The 22,171-nt window shown below is 39.4% G+C and overlaps 1 protein-coding gene across 1 annotated transcript in view; it reads right to left on the bottom strand.

Moving 5' to 3' along the window:
- The window catches only part of Myh13 (myosin heavy chain 13), a 51,727-nt gene extending 43,804 nt beyond the window's left edge, over positions 1 to 7,923 (bottom strand). The window contains exons 1-6 of the mRNA XM_046422095.1: positions 7,720 to 7,923; positions 5,880 to 6,023; positions 5,638 to 5,794; positions 4,099 to 4,126; positions 3,675 to 3,786; positions 1,848 to 1,940 (exon numbers count right to left, since the gene is read on the bottom strand). Coding sequence (XP_046278051.1) covers positions 1,848 to 1,940; positions 3,675 to 3,786; positions 4,099 to 4,126; positions 5,638 to 5,794; positions 5,880 to 6,023; positions 7,720 to 7,923 — 738 coding nt within the window. The remainder of the gene's footprint in view (positions 1 to 1,847; positions 1,941 to 3,674; positions 3,787 to 4,098; positions 4,127 to 5,637; positions 5,795 to 5,879; positions 6,024 to 7,719) is intronic.
- Positions 7,924 to 22,171: the final 14,248 nt, after the last annotated feature.

The raw sequence follows: 22,171 nt of genomic DNA, 5'->3' as shown, positions 1-22,171 counted from the left end.
ATTGTATGGATGGGCTGTCTAATTTCTTTTTCTTTTTTTCTTATTTTTTGCCTTTGAATGCTAATTCTGAGATTTTACATACTACTTATTACAGGCAAGTCTAACTTCTAGGCATCTGGCTCTCCAAAGAACAACTCAGGGTCTGGGTTTCTCCCTTTTTGGGGAGTGATAAATAAAGTATACACACACACACACACATACATACACATATATATACACATACTTACACATGTATATATATACACACAAACATATGTATGTGTATATATGTATATATTAATGTGTATGTATATATATACATATGCACATACACACATATAAAATATATAAACTTTAATTTATATATTATTTTATAAAATTTAGATATAATGCATACATGTGAATTATATATGTATTAATTTACATAGTACATATAAATATGTGCATAGTACATACAAAATATGTGTGCCCCTTTCTCATATCCATTTAATTGGTACTCTACCATACTGTGAACAAATTTGAGGGTGAAAATGTTGACTTGTTTATTCTACACAGTTTGGAAAGTGGTCAGTACTCAATAATATTCTCAATATTTTTCTGAATTTGTGAAGGCTCAATGGACGTATGTGTGAATGAGAGTATTGGGGCTTCAGTATTTTTAGCTAATTTCTGGAATACAATGGAATCACTAGCCTACAAAGGTCTGGAGGGCAGAAGGTGTACAGAGTGCTTATGAATTCTGGCTCAGGACCAAAAGGAAAGGCCTAAAGTGAATAAATGGATGTGATGACAGGGAGTCCTAAAGGCATCATCTCCACTTAAATGTGGAATCAGATTAGCACCATAGCTAAAATTGGTCCAAGCACTGTAATACATCTCTACACATGTAAAATGTACTCAGATCCCCCACAAAGAAGGGCTTAGTTTTGCACCCAGGAAGACAGATGTACAAGTAGGTAGTATACAGGGGACCAAGCGCATATCTGAGGAAAGAAAGGCCAGGGCTCAGAGCTACAGTGTTTGAGGAATGCATCTACTTTTTAATCAGCAACCGTTTTATCTTTATGGGGTGACCATAAAATGTGAGCTTGAGATTGTCCAGCTGGTGAGATGTGTGAAGTTCTCAGGTACTTTTGCAACTAGAGGCATAAATGAGGGCTGTACCTCTTGAGTATTTGCTCCCCTGGCCAATGAAATTGAACATATTGCTGAATGCTTATTTGCCAGTGTGGAAATAAATACCTCTTTGGTGGTGCTATTCCTAAGTGAAATGTTGAAGGAAGAACGATTGACTTTAATATACTTAGCACCAACCAATTCCTACTGGGATCCCTTTTGTCTTTGGCTAGTTCTTCTGCAGCTCCTAGGACTTCCTGACTTGGAGTAGGTCAAATCTACCAACCTAATTCACACTAAGAATTCTGTGGCTAAGTCAATGGATGTTGCTCAGTAATATTAAGTGAGCACATGAAGAGATGTTCACTATCATTACCAATTTAGGAGATATAAATTAAAACCATCATTAGATATCACTACACACTTATAAAAGTGGCCAAAATAAGGTTTAAAATGTCTCCATCTAGAGAATCTGATGTTAGCATTCAAGAATTGATTTCTACTTGCAGAATTTGAATCTCTGAGGCTTCAGGATGCTTGTGAGGTGATGTTGACTAGTTAGGGAAAGACAGCTAAATCCTCCCTCTGCCAGGAAGAGGCCAACACTTTTTTTTCAAAGTGGATTGACAAATTCCAGTTGAGTAGATTAATCTGAATTGCTGGAGGGTAGTTTATGTGACAATTTTTCACATCCAGCACTTAAGGACAGAGTGTGGTTGGCTGGGGTAGGTGAAAACTGGGCTGTGTCTTACAAATCTGGAAGAGTTGTCATTCCTCACGGTCTTGGCATTTCCAAAGGCCTCCAGCAGGGGATTGGCTTGGATGATCTGATCCTCCAGTGTTCCCTAACAACAAAGAGAAGAGAGGACTTTGGACTGTCTTCCTGAGAAGCCCACAGTTGACTGGAAAGTGTGTGTGCTCTGGGAAAGGTCCAGGGAGAAGTGTCCACCAGTCTTACCTGGTGCTCAGTGCAGACATGTGGAGATACCAGGGCCCCACCAGATCCCACCTAAGAAGTCTTAAGGTCCTACCCCAGGGAAGCTCTTATTAGGATGCAATGAAGGAACCCCTGGTCATGTCAGATTCTAGGATGGAACATTATCCTCTCCATCTTGACATTCACACTGCCTCTCTTCTCTGATTACATTTCATTATAAATCATGGATTTTTAGGTACATGTACCTCTGTACTCACCTAATATCATAGACATTTGTGTTCAGAAGGGGAAATGACCTCAAAGATCGTGCAATTTAAAAAAATGGTTTTCAAAAATGTCTTGTAAGTAGCAAAACAAAAAAAAATCATAAAAATTGTTACTCAGGAGTCTACTATGGTAAAAAGGATTTCTACCTCACTTCCATCACTTATCCTTCTGGCTCCAGAGAGGTTTGGAAACTGTTAAACCTAGTGATTCTCAAAGTGTGGTCCCTGGACCAGCAGTAAGAACTTTACATGAAAACATGTTAGAAAGGCAAAACATTGGATCCCACTTTAGACCTTCTTAGTCAGAAATTATGGGCTGAGGCTCTCAATTCCTTTTAAAAGCCCTTTAATTGGTTCTGATGTGTGCTTCAATTTGAAAACTCCTGGTGTTTCCATTCCCTTCTATAGAGGGCATGTGGAATTGGTCAAGATCACTCAACTATTGTTGAAGGAACTAGTGCTATATCCCAAGTCCACTTTCTGCCTTGCCCCTGATTGTGATATAATAAAAGATGCATATTTCCGTTTTCTGACACAAATCTCCTGAATCCCTTGGCATCTCCAAAGTTCTAAGTGTCTTATTATATACTAATAATGAATGAGTGGTGTCTGGGGGGTCCCCAGACAGCCCCAGGATGAGAGTTGCTTGCCATGGGAACTGATTACAGGACTGGAGATTTCAGGGGAGAGAGACTGAAGGTTGAACTAATCACCAAAGCCAATGATCTGGTTGGTTATGCCCATGTAACAGAACCTCTGTGAGAATTCTTAACCATGGAGAATTCTTGACGAACCCATGGAGACACTGGGAGGTGGCATGGCAGTTCCATGCTTCTCTCCCTGTCTTACCCCTCTATGCATCTCTTCCAACCGGTTGTTCTTGAATTGTTTCTTTTATAATATACCAGTAGTAAGTAAAGTGTTTCTCTGAGTTCTTTGAACCATTCTAGCAAATTACTGAACTTGAGAAGGGGTTTGTAGGAGCCCCAGATGTGTAACTGGTCAGTTCCACTTAGCACTGGGACTTGCAATGGACACCTGAAGTGGGGGGTGTCTTATGGAATATGATACTATTTCCAGGGAGTTAGTATCATAATTGAATTGAATTGTGAGATTGCTGCTCCCACCTGTTACCCCAGTGGGTGTGTATAGAGAATTAGGATATTGCCTGGTATGGGGGGAGAAACAAAACAACAACAACAACAAAAAAAAACCTCACACATTTGGCATTGGAAATGTTCTGTGTGAGAATACAGAGAAGAGGAAACTTCTATTCTGTTTACCTGGCTCATCTGAGCTGTGACACACCCTTGGTGCTCACCCAATATGTCAGACATGCTTATTCTAATAAGCCTCCAGGGCAGGCCATTGCTTACCTGCATTTTGCCTGTTGGCTGCTCTTTCTTTTTGTCTCCAGTAACTGCAATTGTTGCAAAGTACTGGATGACACGCTTGGTGTTCACAGTCTTCCCTGCACCAGATTCTCCACTGTCAATTTAAAAGTAAATGGTAAAAGGCCTGGTTCAGTGGCACATGCCTGTAATCCCAGCGGTGGCTCCGAAGGCTGAGACAGGAGGATGGCGAGTTCAAAGCCAGCCTCAGCATTGGGGAGGCGCTAAGCTACTCAGTGAGACCCTGTCTCTAAATAAAACACAAAATAGGGCTGGAATGTGGCTCAGGGGTCAAGTGCCCCTAAGTTCGATCCCCAGTACCAAAAAGAAAATTAAATGTGATAAAGGAAAGTAGAAGGGATGGGCTCTGGCTTCTGAGTCATCATGGGTTTAAACACAGGTTACTCACGTGATGAGGATAGACTGGTTGTCTCGATCTAGAAACGCAAAAGGAGGCAAACAAAATAAGTGAACAACAAAAAGATAAGATTTAAATACAGAGCAAATTGGGGGAAAGTTAAAGAACCTAGGGCCTGGTTGGGTTTTGAACTTGTGGTGTGGTTCAGACATGTCTAATCTTGGTGACAATTTGTGCAGATTTCTTAAATGTGGGATGTATGGAAAGCCTGGGAGATGAACAGTGAACCCCACATGTAAAAGTTGTTCATGTTGGTAGATCTTTAACTCTTTGCTTTCCATCTCCCTTTGAAACAAAGAAAGTCAGTTTCAGGTTCAGAGCAAGTAGGAGACCACAGTTTCAATTTAGAATTTGTAGGCACTTATTGGCTGTCATGGTATTTTTCTCTTACTTTTATTTTCTACTCATGAGAAACTATTTCTGAGACTGTATGGATTCAAAAAATTCATATATTGAAGTCCTAATATCCAGAACCTCAGAATTATTTGGAAATAAGATGTAAATAAGATGCAGATATAATTAATCAAGATGAGGTCTTTCAGGGTAGGGTGAAATCTTGATCCAGTATGACTGGTATCCTTATAATAAGGGGACATTTAAAGACACACACACACACACACACACACACGGAGAATGCCATGTGAAGATGAAGCCAGAGGGCAGTGTGACACTTCTACATGCCAAGAATCATTAAAGATTGCCTGCAAACCACAGAAGCTAAGTGCAAAACCTGGAACAGATTCTCCTACAGCCTCAGAAGGAAAGAACCTTGCTGAAACCTCGATTATAGACTTCTAGCCTCTAGAACTGTGAGACAATACATTTCTGTGTTTAAGCCACCCAGTCTGTAGTACTTTGTTATAGCTCTTATAGCAACCTAATAGTGATATTAACCTTCCCTTTAAAACTGAGGTCACTTCAGTTAAAGAAAACAAATATTATTTGCAGAAAGGGTAAAGATTGTAAATGTGGGATAGAAATGATTGAAGTATGGGTAACATTGTACTGGATGATTTTTAAGTGTCCTCCGATCTTGAATGCTGGCTTTTATTTCTTGTCTCTGTGCTGAGTCAAATCAGGCAAAAGTTGAGAAGATAAAAGTGATAATGGCATGGCAGTATCACCATATCTCTATTTCTAATGCCACCTTGGAAATCCGGGGAAGATGCACAGAAGCCTGAGTTAAGGGGGAAAGCAGGTAAAGGGAGACTTTTCCACCTATTTTTACAACTTTGTGGATACTAATATAGTTTCTCTTCTAAGTATGTCCATGCTAAGGGTGCTTTGCAGGTAAGGACAGGACATTTCTTTGTGCTCCCTAAATAAGCATGGACTTAGTGTGGCTTTGGCCTTGACCACTGGACTTTCCATGCATTATGACCAGTAAATAGAAGGGTTTGCACTGCTGGCTACTCATCCCCAAATCATCTGAAGCTCTTTGGTTCATGCACTGTTCAGATGGCCAAAGCCTCTGACGGGCTTGAATAACTGACAATTATTTTTAAAAGCATGAACAAAGAGAGGACTCACCAGTCAGCATGAACTGATAGGCGTTGTCAGAGATGGAGAAGATGTGGGGTGGGGCTTCCTGGCGCTTTTTGCCTCTATAGGCAGCCACCACCTCTGGGTTGTATACCGGCAGCCACTTGTAGGGGTTGACGGTGACACAGAAGAGGCCCGAGTAGGTCTGGGAAAATCAGAAAATTAATCATTTAGATCTTGTTTTTACTCAGAGAAATAAATGATGTGCACCGATGTTCAAGGGCACTCACGTAGATCATCCAGGCTGCATAACGCTCTTTGAGGTTGTACAGCACAGCAGGCTCGTGCAGGTGGGTCATCATGGCCATGTCCTCGATCTTGTCGAATTTGGGAGGGTTCATGGGGAACACCTGGTCACTGTTCAGAGTGAGCGTCTGGGTATTGAGAAGAAAAGCAAGCAATGGAGAGGAAGCCAATGATCTGCACCCCTCTTCATTGGAGGGGTGGAAGTAGTGAGATAATGTGGTAAATTCAGTGATATATTTATTGGTCATTTCCATGTCTAGAGATGATCTTTAAGTAACTTGCCCTTGATTAACCTGATTATGGTCAAACCAGTGCTGGTCTGATGATCCCAATCAGTCTGCCATTGTGGGTTCCAGGAGACGGTTACAGGGGTGCAGAGCTATAGAGCCCTTTGCCTTCAGGGTGGCCAGATGTAGCTTAGGATAGCTACTATCAAGGTAGGTTGCCTTTGTTTACCAGGTTTGCTGTGAGTTCTGGGATGTGACAAAGGTTGGAAGGTTGGAAGGAACTGCTCCAGTGTTTTTTATGCATTTCTACCTCAATGCCCTGGGTCAAGTGGGTTCCTTTATCTTCAATGAATATCTTCATTGAAATGATATCTGGACACCTTCAAGTGTCCCCTCTTCTGAGACCCATTTCCTCTCTTCCTTGTTTCTTCAAGGCTCCCATAATTCTTTGTACCCCTGCTCTCCTAAGTTAGAACATTTGAGCCTGCATCATGCATGGTTCATGGCTGTAAAATATTTCGAGATGATTACTGGATTTCCCACCCCCCCCCCTGTATTTTTCCTGCCTGTCCTCATTCAAGGATGCAGTTGGCTCTGTACTTCTTTCTTAAGAGAGGTAGAAAATAGGGCAGAAAAGAGAAGTAGCCTATAGGACTTTCTGGATTTTGTTTTCCAAAAACCAAAGTGCCTAGAGGACCTTTGAGGGTTTTACAGAAGAGGTAAAAGGAAGGAGATTTGCTATAGCCTAAAATTCTTGAGAAGGGAGGCCCTCCTGTGCCACTGCCTTAGACTAGAAAGACAGACCCCACTGTGGCCAAAGGAATGAGAGAAAAGTCTCTGTATCCTGAACCTTTAGGATCTGGCACGTTTTTCTAAATAGATCTTTTAGGAGGCAATGCAACCCCGAAGCAAGACTGTGTAGGTTGAGACTATGCCACAACCTTGAGGGTGGGACAACCCCAAGAGTGACTGAAGACATTTTTTTTCTAGCCCAGTGATAAAGATCTGGAATCAGAGATTATGTCCAATAATAAAGAAAAAAAAAACTAAGAAAAATCTGTCTCATGTGTCCAAGTTTGAATTGAGACTCACACTTGCCGAACACATCTTGATTCCTACACTAGATGGGTAAGTTTAGGGGAAGGAATGTGCTAAGATTTGCAAATATTTGAAAAGTGATCCATGCTTTGATGGAAACCTACTAGGTATCCAATAAGTACTGAATTGAAAGGCATGCTGTAATTCTCCATATTAAACTAGCCAGTGCTTCTTGGGCTTCCTCTTAAGAATGATTGTGTATAGCCCACAGAGCTATATTTGTTTTTCCATCCAGCAACAATAGCACCAATTTGCTTTTAAGTAGTCCAAAGCCTTTCACCTGCACCTTCCCCTCTTCTCCAAAGCAAACACCAAAAAAATCCTTAAAGCCCAAACCCTCAAAGGAAAGAGACAGGAGCAAGGTGTATGGCATGGGAACTTCACTATAGAACAGGGAGATGTAAGTTTCAGTCTGTCTTTAGATGCAATTTCTAATATTCCATTCCCAAGGAAAACAAGGACGCCCATCTTATCCAAGGCATTTGAGATCAGCACTTACCCGGTCATCCAGGGTCTTGACGATGACTTGGTCATTTTCCCTGCTCTGGATCATACCTTTCACGTACATTTCCTTATCATCCACTGCAAAGCAGGCTTTCTTTGAATCGAATGGGCGATTTTGAGCCTCGATTCTCTCCTTCTCTGGTTTCCGGAGGTAGGGAGCTGCTTCTCCAAAAATGGCCATCTCAGCATCCGAGCTCATGACTGCAGGGAGCTAGGAAGACCAGGGGATTGCTGAATCTCATACCTGGGAGAACACTGCATCTATAGGGTGGCTATCTGTTATCTCTATTCAACAGGAGGCCAGATTCAAAGGCTCTGGGAAGAGCTAGGTCCTGAGGGATCTACAACCAGGTCTATGGCTTACACTGGGCAAATAGGAATGAGGTACAAGGCACATTTTAGGCTGGGCATGGATGTGTGCCTGTAATCCCCACAACTCAGGAGGCTGATGCAGGAGGATTGTGAGTTCAAAGCCAGCCTCAGCAATTTAGCCAGTCCTAAGCAACTTATGGAGGCCCTGTCTAAAAAAATAAAATATAAAAAGGGCTGGGGATGTGGCTCAGTGGCTAAGCACCCCTGGATTCAATCCCCAGTACTAACAACAACAACAAAAAAGGGAACAAAAAATGTGTGAGGATTGTTTTTTCTTTCTGAGTGTCACTTTTGGGAACATCTCTTCGTTCAGCCCCTGGTGTGCACATCTGTACCAATGAAAGGCAACCCTGGTGAGCCCAGTAAAAGGGGGCTTAAAGCATCTTCTTAAATTGTGCCTCCCGTTTGAGCTTGTGGCCTTGAGGTCTCCCCCAGTTCCTAAGTGAATCTGGAAACAGTTGCTGGAAACTGAGGATTCCCAGTAGAACTTGCAGATAGCCCAGTGACACGTAAATGAGAGAATACCAGCTTCTCACGCTTGCTTAGGTAATGTGGTAATAGCAAATGGGCCCACAGCAATGTCACTCTCTCCCATAATCACCCCCCCCCCCGCACCGTCTCCTTTGCTGGCCCTTCTCTTTATGTGCATTCTCTGCTTAGAAATCAGAAAACCCAATCCCCAAATCCCAGCACTGACCTTGTTCAGACCATTAAACTTCTCTGGTCTCCTGTCTCTTGCCACTTAAAATGATAAAGCCAGTCTAGCCCCTGTCTAAGGTTCCTGCCTGCTGTGTGACTTTATGGTTCCTTCTCGCCCTCTCTGTTTGCCTCTTCCACTTCTTCTTTGGATCTGTTTTCCCTCAACTCCTCTACTTGTTTTTCCCCTCGTCTCATCCTTCTTCCCTTTCACTCTTCTTTTCCTTCCTATTTATTCTCCTGTAACTGGAATAAAATGGAATTAAATGACACTACCATACACACCTTCCCATATCCCTCTTAAAAACAATATTTTTTGAATGGAATCTTTTATATACTCTTTTTTAAAGTGAGACAGTTGAACATATTATAGTTCTCTCTCCCCCATCTTAGCCTTTAGGATTTTGCTCTCCATTGGTCAAGGTTTAAATATCCCTTCTGGGCTGAGGATATGGCTGAGTTGTAGAGTACTCAACTGGTACTCTTGAGGTCCTGAGTTTCATCCCCAGCACCACAAAAAGGGAAAAACCCTTTCTTCCTATGATTCTGTGGAGTTCTATGTTGCATAGAGAGAAGTACCTGTCTTGCTTTGGGCCTTAATCGATTAACTTGTGTTTTGGATCTGGTCACAATGGCACATGCCTGTCATCTCAGAGACTTGGGAGGCTGAGGCAGAAGGATTGCAAGTTTAAGGTTCCCCGCAGTGTCTCAAAAAGGGTGGGGGATGTGGCTCAGTGGTAGAACGCTACTGGGTTCAATTCCCAGGATGGAGGAAAAAAGTTGCATTTGGTTTTACTTTGGCCAAGGGCTGTTCTGAACTCTCTGTGGACTCCTGGTTAAGATTTCATGGCTAAGAGTCTAGAATTCCAAAGAAGGCCCCTGGCTTGTAGTTGTCATGCAGTTTAAATTTTCTCAGTTATTACAGGGAAAGGAAAAGAATCCATCATTTCCCCCATTTACTCTCTGAAGGCAGCCCCTAGTGTTGTGGCTTAAGTGGGTTTCATTAGGACAGCCATTCTTAGGTTTTGTGGTCTCAGGACCCCTTGGCTCTCTTAAACTTAAACTCCTGAGAACCCAAGAGCTTTGTTATATATATGAGTCATACCTCTCCATATGTACCATATGAGATATTAAAATCAAGAATATTAAAAAAATTACTAATTCTTTTGAAATTACTATAAAGTCCCTATATCTTAACATAAGTTAACATTTTTCTGAAGACAGCATTTTTCAAAGCAAAAGAAAAAAAGAAAACAATTAGCGAGAAGGGTAGTTTTGGTTTTAATTTTGTGAATCTCTTTTATGCCTGCTAACAGAAGACAGATGTGTTCTTATGACTGCTTCTGTATTCAGTGTATTGCCATATATTTTGGGGGAGTTAAAATAAATATTTTAAAAATCCAGTTTTGCAAAGCAACACTATTTGTAAAAGAAAAGAAAATTTTAATCAACTTTTCAAATAATTGTGAATATTCTTCTTAGATACTGTGTCAACAGTAAGTGAAAGTTTCTTGAAGACTAGTTGTGGAATCTGAAAACGTATCAACAAATGTTTTGTTCTTTGGTACATTATAATCCATTGATCTATCTGGTATTTTAATTTTTCCCCTATGAATGAGCATTATATAGTGTCCATTTGGAAAATAGGGGATCACTGAGTTATACAGAACTTCCATATGTAGAAACATTTCATTGCACATTACTGAAAACTCAAAATCATTAATGTTGCCACTGTGATATCATTGGAAAAAACCTTTAAATACTAGGAAGCTGTCAAGTTAATGGTGGCAGATACATAGTTTCTTATATTCTAATTTTTGTTTAAAGGCTCAAGTTTATTTCTAGTAAATGCATGTTTTTCCTCCCAAAATCAATCACACTTCATTTATTTTTGGGAGCATGTCTACTAAATCTCTAAGTTTGAATAACACACAGTTTTGTCTGCTTGTTGGTCTTCCAGGTAAAAACGGTGTTTCATGAGTACAATGTCGAATTCAGCTTGCAACTCATAAAACTATACATGTATTTTCCCCAGAGATAACTATAAAACACTAGTGGACTTCCCATTTCATTGCAAAAGATATTAAAAGGATGTATACATAAGAATTGAAATTAAATAAAATTAACAATTCTTAAAAAAAATTAAGTAATTCTTAGTGAAACTGGCTTTTTTAGTTGAAAAGAAATTTTTTTTAGTTCAACTATATGGCAGTGAAGAATATCATGACTACTAGTGCAGTTTGGTGCCAGACCTTGATTTTTAAAACTGCAAGCAGTTTTATACATCCATGATTTTACATCTTTCATATAGTGAAAGAGATTTTAGAAAGTCAGTTGGGTATTATTATGAAATTGTTTTAACTTCGTATCTCCTAGAAGGTTCTTGGGGGATCTCCAGGGATCCACGAATCACACTCTGAGAATGGCTGCACTCTTGCATTAAGGAATCTAGGCAGAATGCACAATTACAGGCTTCTATTACTTAGTTTGACTTAATGTTAAGTACGTTCCCAAAAGTGATGGCAAGAGATCATACACACAGAAACCATCTGCAACAGAATCTCTGTAGTGGGGACCAGAGAATCAGATCTATTTACAAGGGCCTCAGAGTGAGGTTTAGACATTACTTGTTTAAATTGTTATTTTACTTTTCTGAAATTACTTTGCTTTTCTAAGGCTAGGATCGTGACATAGTCCCATTGGTTGTGCACAAAATGATCTTGGGCAAATCTTTCTTTATTTAGTAATTATATACTTATTTAACTTTATTAATTTTTGGTACTGGAGATTGAACCCAGGGCCTCATGCACATGAGGCAAAAACTTTACAACTGAGCTACATCCTCAGCTTCCCCCCTTCTTCTTCTTTTATATATATATATATATATATATATATATATATATATATATATATATATATATATATATATATATTTCAAATTTATTTTGAGATGGGGTCTTACTAAAGTGCCCTGGCTAGCATTGAACTGATAATTCTCCTGCCTCGGCCTCCCCAGTAGCTGAAATTACAGCAGTATTTCACCATGTTGTACAACTTATCATTACCTTATTATATCAAAATATAAGATGCCATCAATTGTGTGATCCACAGCGAAAGAAAATACAGCTAATTGAAACCATAGTATTCCTTACATAGATTGTAATAGGCATCCCAATTTCAGAAGTAACATTTTATGAAAAAATGTGAAGAAAATAAGAATTGATAAAACAGGATAATAAATGTTTCCCATTTGAGAGTATTTCACATCCATTTATACCAGCAATATAAAGCAATATTTCTGAGACTTTAATGTGCATATGAATCCAACTGGGAATTTTTAGAAGGTCTGGATTGAGATTTTGAATATCTTATAAATTTCTCAGCTGATTCTGATGTATCTGGTTAACACTTTCACAGTAAAAATTCAGGGAAAGTTAGAAAAAATAATGAAGAGACATATATTATTAAGTGAATTAATGGTACTGAATACAAAATTTGTGATGCTAATCCTGAAGTTGGTGAAAGACTACAATAACTGATGATTAAATTATAGTTTTTAGTCTTCTTAGAAAAAGTAGACTTTTCCATGTGGGCCTCAAGTTATGATTAATTTTCAGGTAGAGAAAAAAAAAACTATTCTAACCATGACTTAGAGCCCAGTATCTACTAATTGTATTATCTAATGACTTGAGTTGTCTTCAGTAATATTCTTAAACAGGTGTCATCCAGCCTCCTTGAATACCTTCAGGTACAAGTCATTTCTATTTTAAGCCACTTTGACAGGCCAAGGATTCTTCTCATTTTGAATGGAAATCTTGTTCTCATAACTTCAGGATGATTCATTCTCATTCCAGCTCTTGGTAACAATAAGACAAGCTCAAGTCTTGCAACAAGATAGCTCTTCATTTGCTTGATGGTTGTCCTGTGTTCTTGACTTTATCTTCTCTGTGTTAAATAAGCCCTGCTCCATCTTCCATCTTCATCTGCTTCTTCCATGATGTGTTTCTGAATATCCTTTACTGTCCTGGTCACTTTACTCTGAATCTACTCCTGCTAATCTCTTAAAGTGTGATATCTAAACCACATGTCCTCCTCCATCAGAGTGTGCCCTCACCTCTCTTGACCTAGGTGTAATGGCTGAGGTGGTGACTGCCTGTTGGCAACCATGTCCCTCTGCTGACTCACCATTCACTGTCTAGCAAAGCTCTCAATCCTCTCTGTGCATGCGGTTGCTAAGTCAGATCTTCTCCCTATATTTATGCGACTGTGTTGGGACTCAAGGGCAAAAACCATTTATTCCTGGCTAATGAAGTTCACCTTGTTAGATCTGGCCCCACTCTCTTGCCAGATGACTCCTGATGGCCCCTGAATTTACTCTCAGAAACAACCTTAATTAGCCTCTTCTTCATTCCATGAGCATGACCTGCTCCCACACTACATAGCTGTGCCCCTTTAACCACCTCCTCTTCTCCTGTCTTCAAGAACCTGCACACGGATATAACCACCCCCACCTGCCTAATCTCCATCCCACCTCTGAGAGCTCCCCTCTCTCTTTGCTTTCAGGGTACCGTGACACAGCTCTTGGTTTTCCTTCCTCTCTTGGAAATTTCTCAGCCATTATCTGACATTGTCTGGTCAGCAACAATGTGGTCATGAATCAATTACACTTTGGTTCCTTTGATTTTAATTAATCTAGAATTACCCTGAATAGACACAAATTTGGGGGAAAGGAGTTTGATTACCACATGGGGCATAAATTTGAATGATCCCTCTTCATTCTTTCAGCATTACTTATAAGCAAAGATATGGCTGCATGATTTCAGGGGTGCAAATTCTGCCTAAGAAACAGTCAAGTTAGCAGTGTGTGAACTGGATCTTGATCCTATGAACAACTAAGTGTACTAATCTGGAGACTGCTCGTTAAAGTTCTATAATCTATTTTACACATTTCAATGTAGTGAGCAAATTCTTGGGAAGTTATTTTTCCTTTGGCAAAACCTGCACATTTTAAAAATTTGTCTTTAAGAGTACTTTAGTAATTGATCTCAAATTCATTGGTTTCCACTACTTATGCATATGGCAAGAATGAGAATGTGCAAAATAATGTTTGTTTTCCCTTTCTGCATTCAGGATTAAGTCAAAAGTAGATCTTACCTTCTTGGTTCCCAAAGTGTTGGTGAGTGTCCTTCAGGAATGAAGTGTCTTCTTAGGGGTGATTCAAGAAATCAAAAACAAACAAATAAAAAAAATGAGTGAATTGCAAAGACTTTAAGTAAGTTGTGTTTGTTCTGGTTTACTAGAAATTGTGTTTGCTCTGGTTTACTAGATTTGAATAGATACACAGTAGGTGTGGTGAGATGAAAAGAAAGTTTCCATTTTGCATTTTTAGTTTTGATCAACTCATCATTCTTTAGATATAATTGGTTAATAACAACACTTTTTTTTTCTTTAGAAATTTCCATATGTACAACTATTCAGCTTCTTAGGAAGGAGATAAGAAAAGAAACAGATAAGAAAGAAATCCTGTTTCTGTCCTACAAGAATTCAAAATTTAGTCAGGGTTAAAAGAAAAGCTGAAATAAATCTTTTAATACATATATATATATATATATATATATATATATATATATATATATATATATTTTTTTTTTTTTAGTTTTCGGCGGACACAACATCTTTGTTTGTATGTGGTGCTGAGGACTGAACCCGGGCTGCACACATGCCAGGCAAGCGCGCTACCGCTTGAGCCACATCCCCAGCCCTGAAATAAATCTTTGAACAAGGGAGAGTAAGAAGTTTTGAGTCAAAATTAAGGCTTAGAGGACTTGCATCTGGTTGAAGGGCTGACTCTGGTTGGAATCAAAGACAAAGAAAGGAGAAAGGGGGATTGATCTAGACTGTAACTTGGACACTATAGAGCAGCTTTCAAATTCTTTTGCCAGTAGGAGAAAAGTTGTGAATTGTGGGTAAAGATTTCTTTAAGAGTTCTAAGAAAGGTCCTCCTACATGCCCTAAATTTCCCTGGAGCAGATGAAGATGGGTAGCTGAAAACTCATCAAGACTAAGGAATCTCATCTCTAGAAGTTTAGAAATTATGTGACTAATTCATGGAGCTATGAGTTTGAAATTTTGGGGTATAAATTTTAATTTAAGCACACTTTCCATTTATCATGAAATACTTTTATGGTGTATACTTCATGAAATCCCTTCAACCACATTTGGTTTGCTATTTTGTTTGCCTTTTCCCTTCTCCTTTCACAAGTCTTAATAAACTCCAGCTATATCCTAATAAGCACATAAATTTCTCAGAAAAAAATAATTTGTTGCATATTATATCCTGAATCCTTAGTCCCAAAAGGGTAAGACTTGGAGGCAAAGCCATAGGTTTCTAATAACAATTCTGTTAAGGAGCTGCTATGGTTTAAGTTTTCCTTTCCTTCTGTAAAATCAAACAGACCAGAAAAATCTTCAAAATTCCTTTCAGCCTTTTTGAGTCTATGACAGAAAGTTCCCCAATGTAATGGTGGTCTGAAATCAAAGCATCACAAGACTTTGAAAGCTGGAGTCATTGTGACGGATGCTACTGTGCTGTCAGATATGATCTAGTTCAAAGTCCTGAAGGCACATCATACCGGACCAGCCTGCAAACCTGTCAATAACAACGAGATGATGATGCATCCTATCATGGATAAAATGTGGAATAATTCGATGAGATGATGTCTTCCTGCAATCAGAGATTTAAGTAATCATAAAAATATTCAAGGCAATCACAGAGGAGATGAGTTAACATGTTAATTTGCTAATAGCAAATTAACTTTGAGAATGGGAGGTGGATTAAGCGTTATATTCAGTTTTTTTCAGCAGCGTGGATTTTTTTTTTAAGTCATAATTGCTTTTATTCTTGTCTTTCTGCCCCTTGTAAAATCTTGAAGAGACAGGTGTCTTGCCTTGCCATATTATCTCTGACATTGCCCTTAACAAGGGACCTTACATTTTAAGTGCTCTGTGTCACCTTCCCTTCTTCACTGGTAATCTGATCAGGTTAATCATTGCTACATGGAGGAAAAAAGCGGACATTTGTGTGTACTTACCTTTAGATGCTGCGGTCGGAGCAATTTCAGGAGTGTGGCCCCCAGCTCTCTTTATACTCCCAAATCTGCCAGCCCAGCACTCCAACTTGGCTATATTTGGGGGATCACCATTTACTTGTTAGATGTAAATGCGTCGTAGCCCTGATCTCTCACTCTTGTTAAATTACTTGGATAAATGACCAGCGGAGGCTGCATAATGCCAAGTCAGCTGCATAGGGATTTTGACGTTGGACACAGATCTTTGAGACTTAGAGAGTCCTAGGGGCTGAGTGGAACTGGGGCAGAGTGTGCTAAGAAGGTCAGCGAAGGGCAGAAACGCAGGCTGATATGTCAAGTGATGGACGATCAATAGCATGGACAGTAACTACACCTCACCTACTTAGCATTGATGTGGATGGAGTAGTATTCCTTGTTTTAGAAATTCCTGGAAAATGTAAGATTGACCATTTGACACAGCCAGTCTTGCTAATTTGTTTGTTAAAAATTCACTGTAGGAGGAAAGTTTTCCAAAATGTATTACTCGTTTTTTTGCTTTATTTAATATCCTTAATATTCTTTAATATAGAATTTAACTTTTTCTGAACCATTCAAGGGTTCTGGGAAATGATGTAGTGAGGTCATCATGGATATTAGGTTCTTAGTGGGTTTTGCCCTGCACTCATTGTTCCTAGGCTGAAGTGAATATTTCTATTTTTAAGCTTTTATATCCTGTTTGTGTTTGGTTTTGCTTTTCGAATCAAGGTCTTGCTATGTTGCCCAGGCTGGCCTGGACTCCTGAGTTCAAGGGATCCCTTACCTCAGGGTGTCTGGTAGCTGAGATTATAGGCATGAGCCACCGTGCCCAGCTTTTTATATTTTTACCTTCAGGATCAGCCTCTCTGGTGTACTTTCTTTCTGTGGTTAATAAGTTTACCTCTACTAGCCTGGTTTTTCTTTTTAAAATCGGCTATGAATTGAGATTACAAAGTTAAGATCAGATGAAAGTAAGAATAAATAAGATTTAGAGGGTTCTAATTGAAACAAAAAAGTCTTTGGGACAACTCCTATGGTTGCTCAGGGGATTTTGGGGATACAACAAATGATATTTAAATATGTAGGAGAATTTGTACATGTAGAAGTTCAAGCCACTCACAGAAACAGTCTGATGTGTTTAAATTGTATATTACCAATGTTTGCTGAATTGAAGATTCTCTGTTGAGTCCTCCAGAGTGTAGAGTCTCACATGGGCCACTTTCAAAGGATAAGTTGCATTAGTCAAAAATGAATATGTAGGTGGAATAGGAGTAGAAGGGAATAGAATTTCTCCACAGCATTTTCCAAAACAGGCTGATTCTAAAGGTTCCCTGATTAAATACTTTTAGGAAATGGGGCAAATTCTATTCTCTCCTGATAGAGTCATATAAATATTAGTGTGTTAAAGAATCTGAGAATTCTTTTGATAAAGAAATATGAATAAATTTATTGTTTGGGATTCAGGGCCTCACAAATGCTAAGCAAGTGCTGTATCCCTGAACTACTTCCCCAGTCCTGAATAACTTTTTTGGGAACTCGGAAGTTCCCAATGTTGGAACATCAACTTCTTTAGTCTCTGCTCTATAAAACAAAAGTGGAAGGCTGAGGGATGAGATCCATTTAGAAATTTTGGCCCAGAAAAGAGCAACAGAAAGCTATCAGGCATACATACAGCTGCTTTTATTGAAGGAATACTTTTTTTTTTCTTCATGTAACAGGTGCTTAGTAAATGTTCTGGTGAATAAATAAACCAAGAAAATTCACAGGGGAATCTATATTGAAAGAAGCCTGAAGTGATAAGGTAAAAAATCATGGGATCAGACTCTCAGTTTCATTTAATAGTAATGGTTAAGGCTTATTAAGAACTCATCACATGTCAAGCTGTATCCATATTAGTTCACTGAAGTTTCATAATCATTCTGTGAGGCAGGCACCAATGTCATTCCCATTTTATGGCCAAGGAAGCTGAGCCCTAAGAGTTTAAGGAACTCACTCAGGGCCACACAGGTACGGGGCAGTGGAAATGGGGCTCAGACCCTCTCCGACTCTACAGCCTCTGATTATAACCTCTCACTTTTGGAATCATGTCATTTTTGAGTTGCATGGATGGTACAGAGCTCTGTACTGGGAATGGGGAACCAGGCCCATGAGATAGGGTCAGTGTCCTAAAGGAGTTGACAGTGGAGATGGGAACAAAGTGTATAGGCATGGATAGGATAAGATGAAAACTAAGTACCCAAAGGAGTGGGATCACAGTGGTGTCTGAAAACCATGAAGTACGTTGTATATATAAAATATTATCAAAATGCTTTTAATGATAATATTAATACTTTGGAGGAGGAGAGAGATTTGGAAGGGCGTGGTGACTAAGATAATAATCATTTTGAGTACATAGATAATAATGTTTTCTAGTTCTTTCCAGTTTGCATACCATCATTGTATAATTTATTATGTTTAATTTTCTCTACAAGACTGAAGGAATTATACCATTTATATTGCTATTATTCCCAGTGTCCAAATGGGGACACTGGCCTTAGGGGGTTAAAGGGTTGTCCAAAGGCCCCATAGTTAGTGGAAATCCAGGGTTTCTAATTCCAAAGCCATGCTTTTCTTCTCTCTTCTTCCATTTTCTCTTAAAGGAGTTGATTTTTTCCCCCCCTGCTAGAGATAGATCACAGAGGCTTTTGCAAACTAAGCAAGCCCTCACTATTGAGCTACACCCCCAATGGAAAGGAAGTGGATTTTTATACAGAGAGAACAGGGAGGAGGTTCTTGAGGAACTAAAAAATCATGGCTTGAAAACAAGACTTCCAAAAAAAAAAAAAAGAAAAAGAAAACAAGACTTCCTAGGATATGTTTCAGACAGGCTGTTCGTGTGAGCCTGGCTATAGTGCAGGATTTGGGTCAGGTAGGGTTAACATGGAAGTGAAGGCTGGAGAAGTAGGCTGGGCAGGTTTGTGATAGATTTCCAGTGCCCACTTAAGAAGTCAGGGCATTATTCTGAGAACAGAGGGGAACATTTTATGATTTGTGAGTGGATTTTTTTTCTTTTTCTGAAGTTCTAGGGATAGAATCCAGAGGTGCTTTACCACTGAGTTACATCCCCAGCCCTTTTTATTTTGAGGCAGGTTCTCACTAAGTTTTTGAGGGTCTCATAAGTTGCTGAGGCCTTGAGCTTACGATCCTCCTGCCTCAGCCTCTCAAGTTACTGGGATGATCGGTATGCACCACCATACCTGGTGGGTGAGCAGATTTTATATATATAATTTCTTTTTTAAAGATGGGTCTAGACCTGATGGTAGAGATATATTTAGACCTGATGAATAGGATATAATGGTGAAGAATAAACCTGGGCACCTAAAACTATTTATTGACTAAAAAATTTGGTGAACACTTGCTGATGTGACATATTGACTCTGATGACTCCATAATCCTGGGGGAAGGTAGGCAGTAAGATGGTTAGAATCTACCTCTGGATGTCCCTAAGAATTCAACTCTGTTAAAACTTTCCAAAGCACCAGATGGTGGTTTTCACAGTGGTTAGGCTGAGCCCACCTACAGATTCAAAAAGAACATTATGCAGGCTCTTTGTTTTCCTTCTACCATATTCTACTTAGAAACAGCAAGAAAAGAGAACTTCTTAACCTCAAGAGGTAAAAGGAGTATGTTTCAGGGTGATCTTTGTGAACACTGCAGTTTGGCAAAAACTTGCTGATCTGTGTGAACGCTACAGTTTGGAGAAAACATGCTGATGTGATCACATTGACTGAACACATTCTGGACCGATCATATTGACTGATCTCCATTCTGGAATTAAGCCAATATCAGAGTGAGAAGCAATATTTTCTTGTTGGAGTCAGAAGACCCAAGTGGGTCCAGCCATGCTCTGGTTTAGATATGATTTCTCTCTCATGGGATGTAATGGTATTGGAAGGTATTGGAGCCTTTAAGAGGTGGGCCTGGGGGAAGTGATTGAGCCATGACCATCCCCAGGAAGGGATTAATGCTAGTTTCTCAAAGTGGATTAGGTCTCACAGGAATGGGTTAGTTTCCAAGAGAGTGGGTGTTATAAAAGAGTGAGACTAACCCTTCCCTTGTCTCTTGCTTTATCTCTCTTTTTTTAAATATATATTTTTATAGTTGTAGTTGGACACAATACCTTTATTTTATTTATATGGTGCTGAGGATGGAAACCAGGGCCTCACACATGCTAGGCGACCACTGTACGACTGAGCCACAATCCCAGCCCCTTGCTTTATCTCTTGTCATGTGATCTCTTCTGCATATAGAGCTTGTCTCTTAAACATGCTCCTGCCACTGTGAGGTTGTGACAGAGCCAGAGCACCCTCAGATGCTGTGTCGGGCTGTTTGTATTATCCAGCTACCAGAATCACGAACAAAACAAACTTCTTTTCTTTAGGAAGTTTCCAGCCTCAATTTTTATGTGATAGCAACAGAAAACAGGCTAAGACAACATCTTACTTCTGCCATTTACTGACTGGCAAATTGATTTACCTCTCTCAGCAAATCCCCTCTGCCAAAAAAGTCAGATTTTTTTTTTCTTTTTCTGCCCAAGTTATGAGGATGAAATGGGGGATCAAATTAGACATTGTGTACATCATCTATAGGTGGCCATCTCAGCATGGAGTTTCTAGTTCATACCAAACAATACATTTTCATCTCTGTGACCCTGACACAGGTTTCAGCAAATAATCTGCCACCACTCAAAATGTAAATGAGCAATGCAAACTTTACTGGAGTAAAGGGGGAAACATAGAAGATTACATTACATACCTCAGAGTAAAATTCACAATTTTCACCAGAAATGGCTGTTCTGTCAAGTTCAGTTTTCTTCACACTGATGTTGGTAGTTGTTTCTTTCGTTCTCTATATGTCTTCCCTACCCATTAGTGATATTCATTTGTTCTTCTACTTTTTGGAACCAAATAACTCAGCCATTTGACCTGCATTTCTACTCATTGGGTGATTCAGTCCTCAAGTGAAGATTGCATCCATCTTCAGAAGCAAGTTTGGTGTCTACCTCTTTCTACTCACAGATGCTCTGTCAGGGAAATGGGATCTCATATTTTTTTTCTTTGCTTTTTAATTTATTTTTGTCTACATCTGTATTGAGGTATAATTAATAATCAAAAAGCTGCATGTATTTAATGTATACAATTTGATGAGTTTGGACCTATGTATACATCCATGATATCATTGCTACAATCAAAGCAATAGCATATTCAATCACCTCCAAGAATTTTCTTATGTTAGAGGGTCTCATCTTTACCCCCAATATTTCCACTGTGGTCTATAGCTCCTACATCACACCCTCACCATCTCTCTCTGAAACCTGAGAAGAGTTCTGTGAATATGGATTTTCTTCAGTCTCCTAGCATAGTTATCTTGTCAACTGTAAAATGTAGGTAACTTTTATTAACGTCAAAGGAAGTCAAGGGAAGTGACATTTTTCAATAAAATATATATATATATATATATATATATATATATATATATATATATATATATATATATGAAAAAGAACACTACAGAAAGCCAAAGAAAGACAGGACCAGGAACAGGGCATTGAACTGGCCAGGGAGGTGATCCTGACAGTAATATTAGCAGGATGGTGGGGGTGGCCGCTTTGAAGGCAGGGGATTATGACAGGAACAGGTGTTAAGGAGGAGGAAAAAGTTTTCCTGATTTTCCTAGGATACCATATTGACATCAATCAAGAATTAAGATGCATTCAGAGAAAATGTAGATTTGGATGGCGCAGTAAGGAGGAGAAAGCAGTAGCAAAGCCAGATAGAGAGGACTCGGAAAAAGTGCGGTCAAGGTCATTCTTCAGAAGGCTACTTGAGAAGAAAGGGCAATTAATTGTGCTGATAAGAGGATCATGTCTTACCCCTCACAACTCAGAGTATCTAAGAGCTTATGTAACAGATGAAGTTTCAAAGAGCAGCAGGGAGTTGCCCAGTCAGGACCAGAAATTTCTGGATGAAAGTCACAGGACAGGTACATTTAGTAAATGATGCTAATTCATATCTGAACTGCTTAACTAAGGATTTGAGGGAGAAGATTAGATTCTGGAACTAAAGAGAGCCTTGCATATTATCTAGTCTAACTCCCACCTTACAGAATCAGAAGTTGAGGTCTTGGACAGATCGCCTAATTCATGCTGAAGGTAAAAACTGACCCTCTCTTCATTTTATTCAAATCCAAGAGCGTAAGTGCAGAACTTTCCAGTATAATCTGTAACTTTCTTCACGG

Source organism: Marmota monax, unplaced genomic scaffold, assembly GCF_021218885.2.
Source record: "Marmota monax isolate L192 unplaced genomic scaffold, Marmota_monax_Labrador192_F-V1.1 WCK01_AAM20220418_F8-fsc00521, whole genome shotgun sequence".
Lineage (NCBI taxonomy): Eukaryota > Metazoa > Chordata > Mammalia > Rodentia > Sciuridae > Marmota > Marmota monax.
The sequence above is the reverse complement of the archived record's forward strand: the minus strand, read 5'-3'. Positions and strand labels throughout refer to the sequence as shown.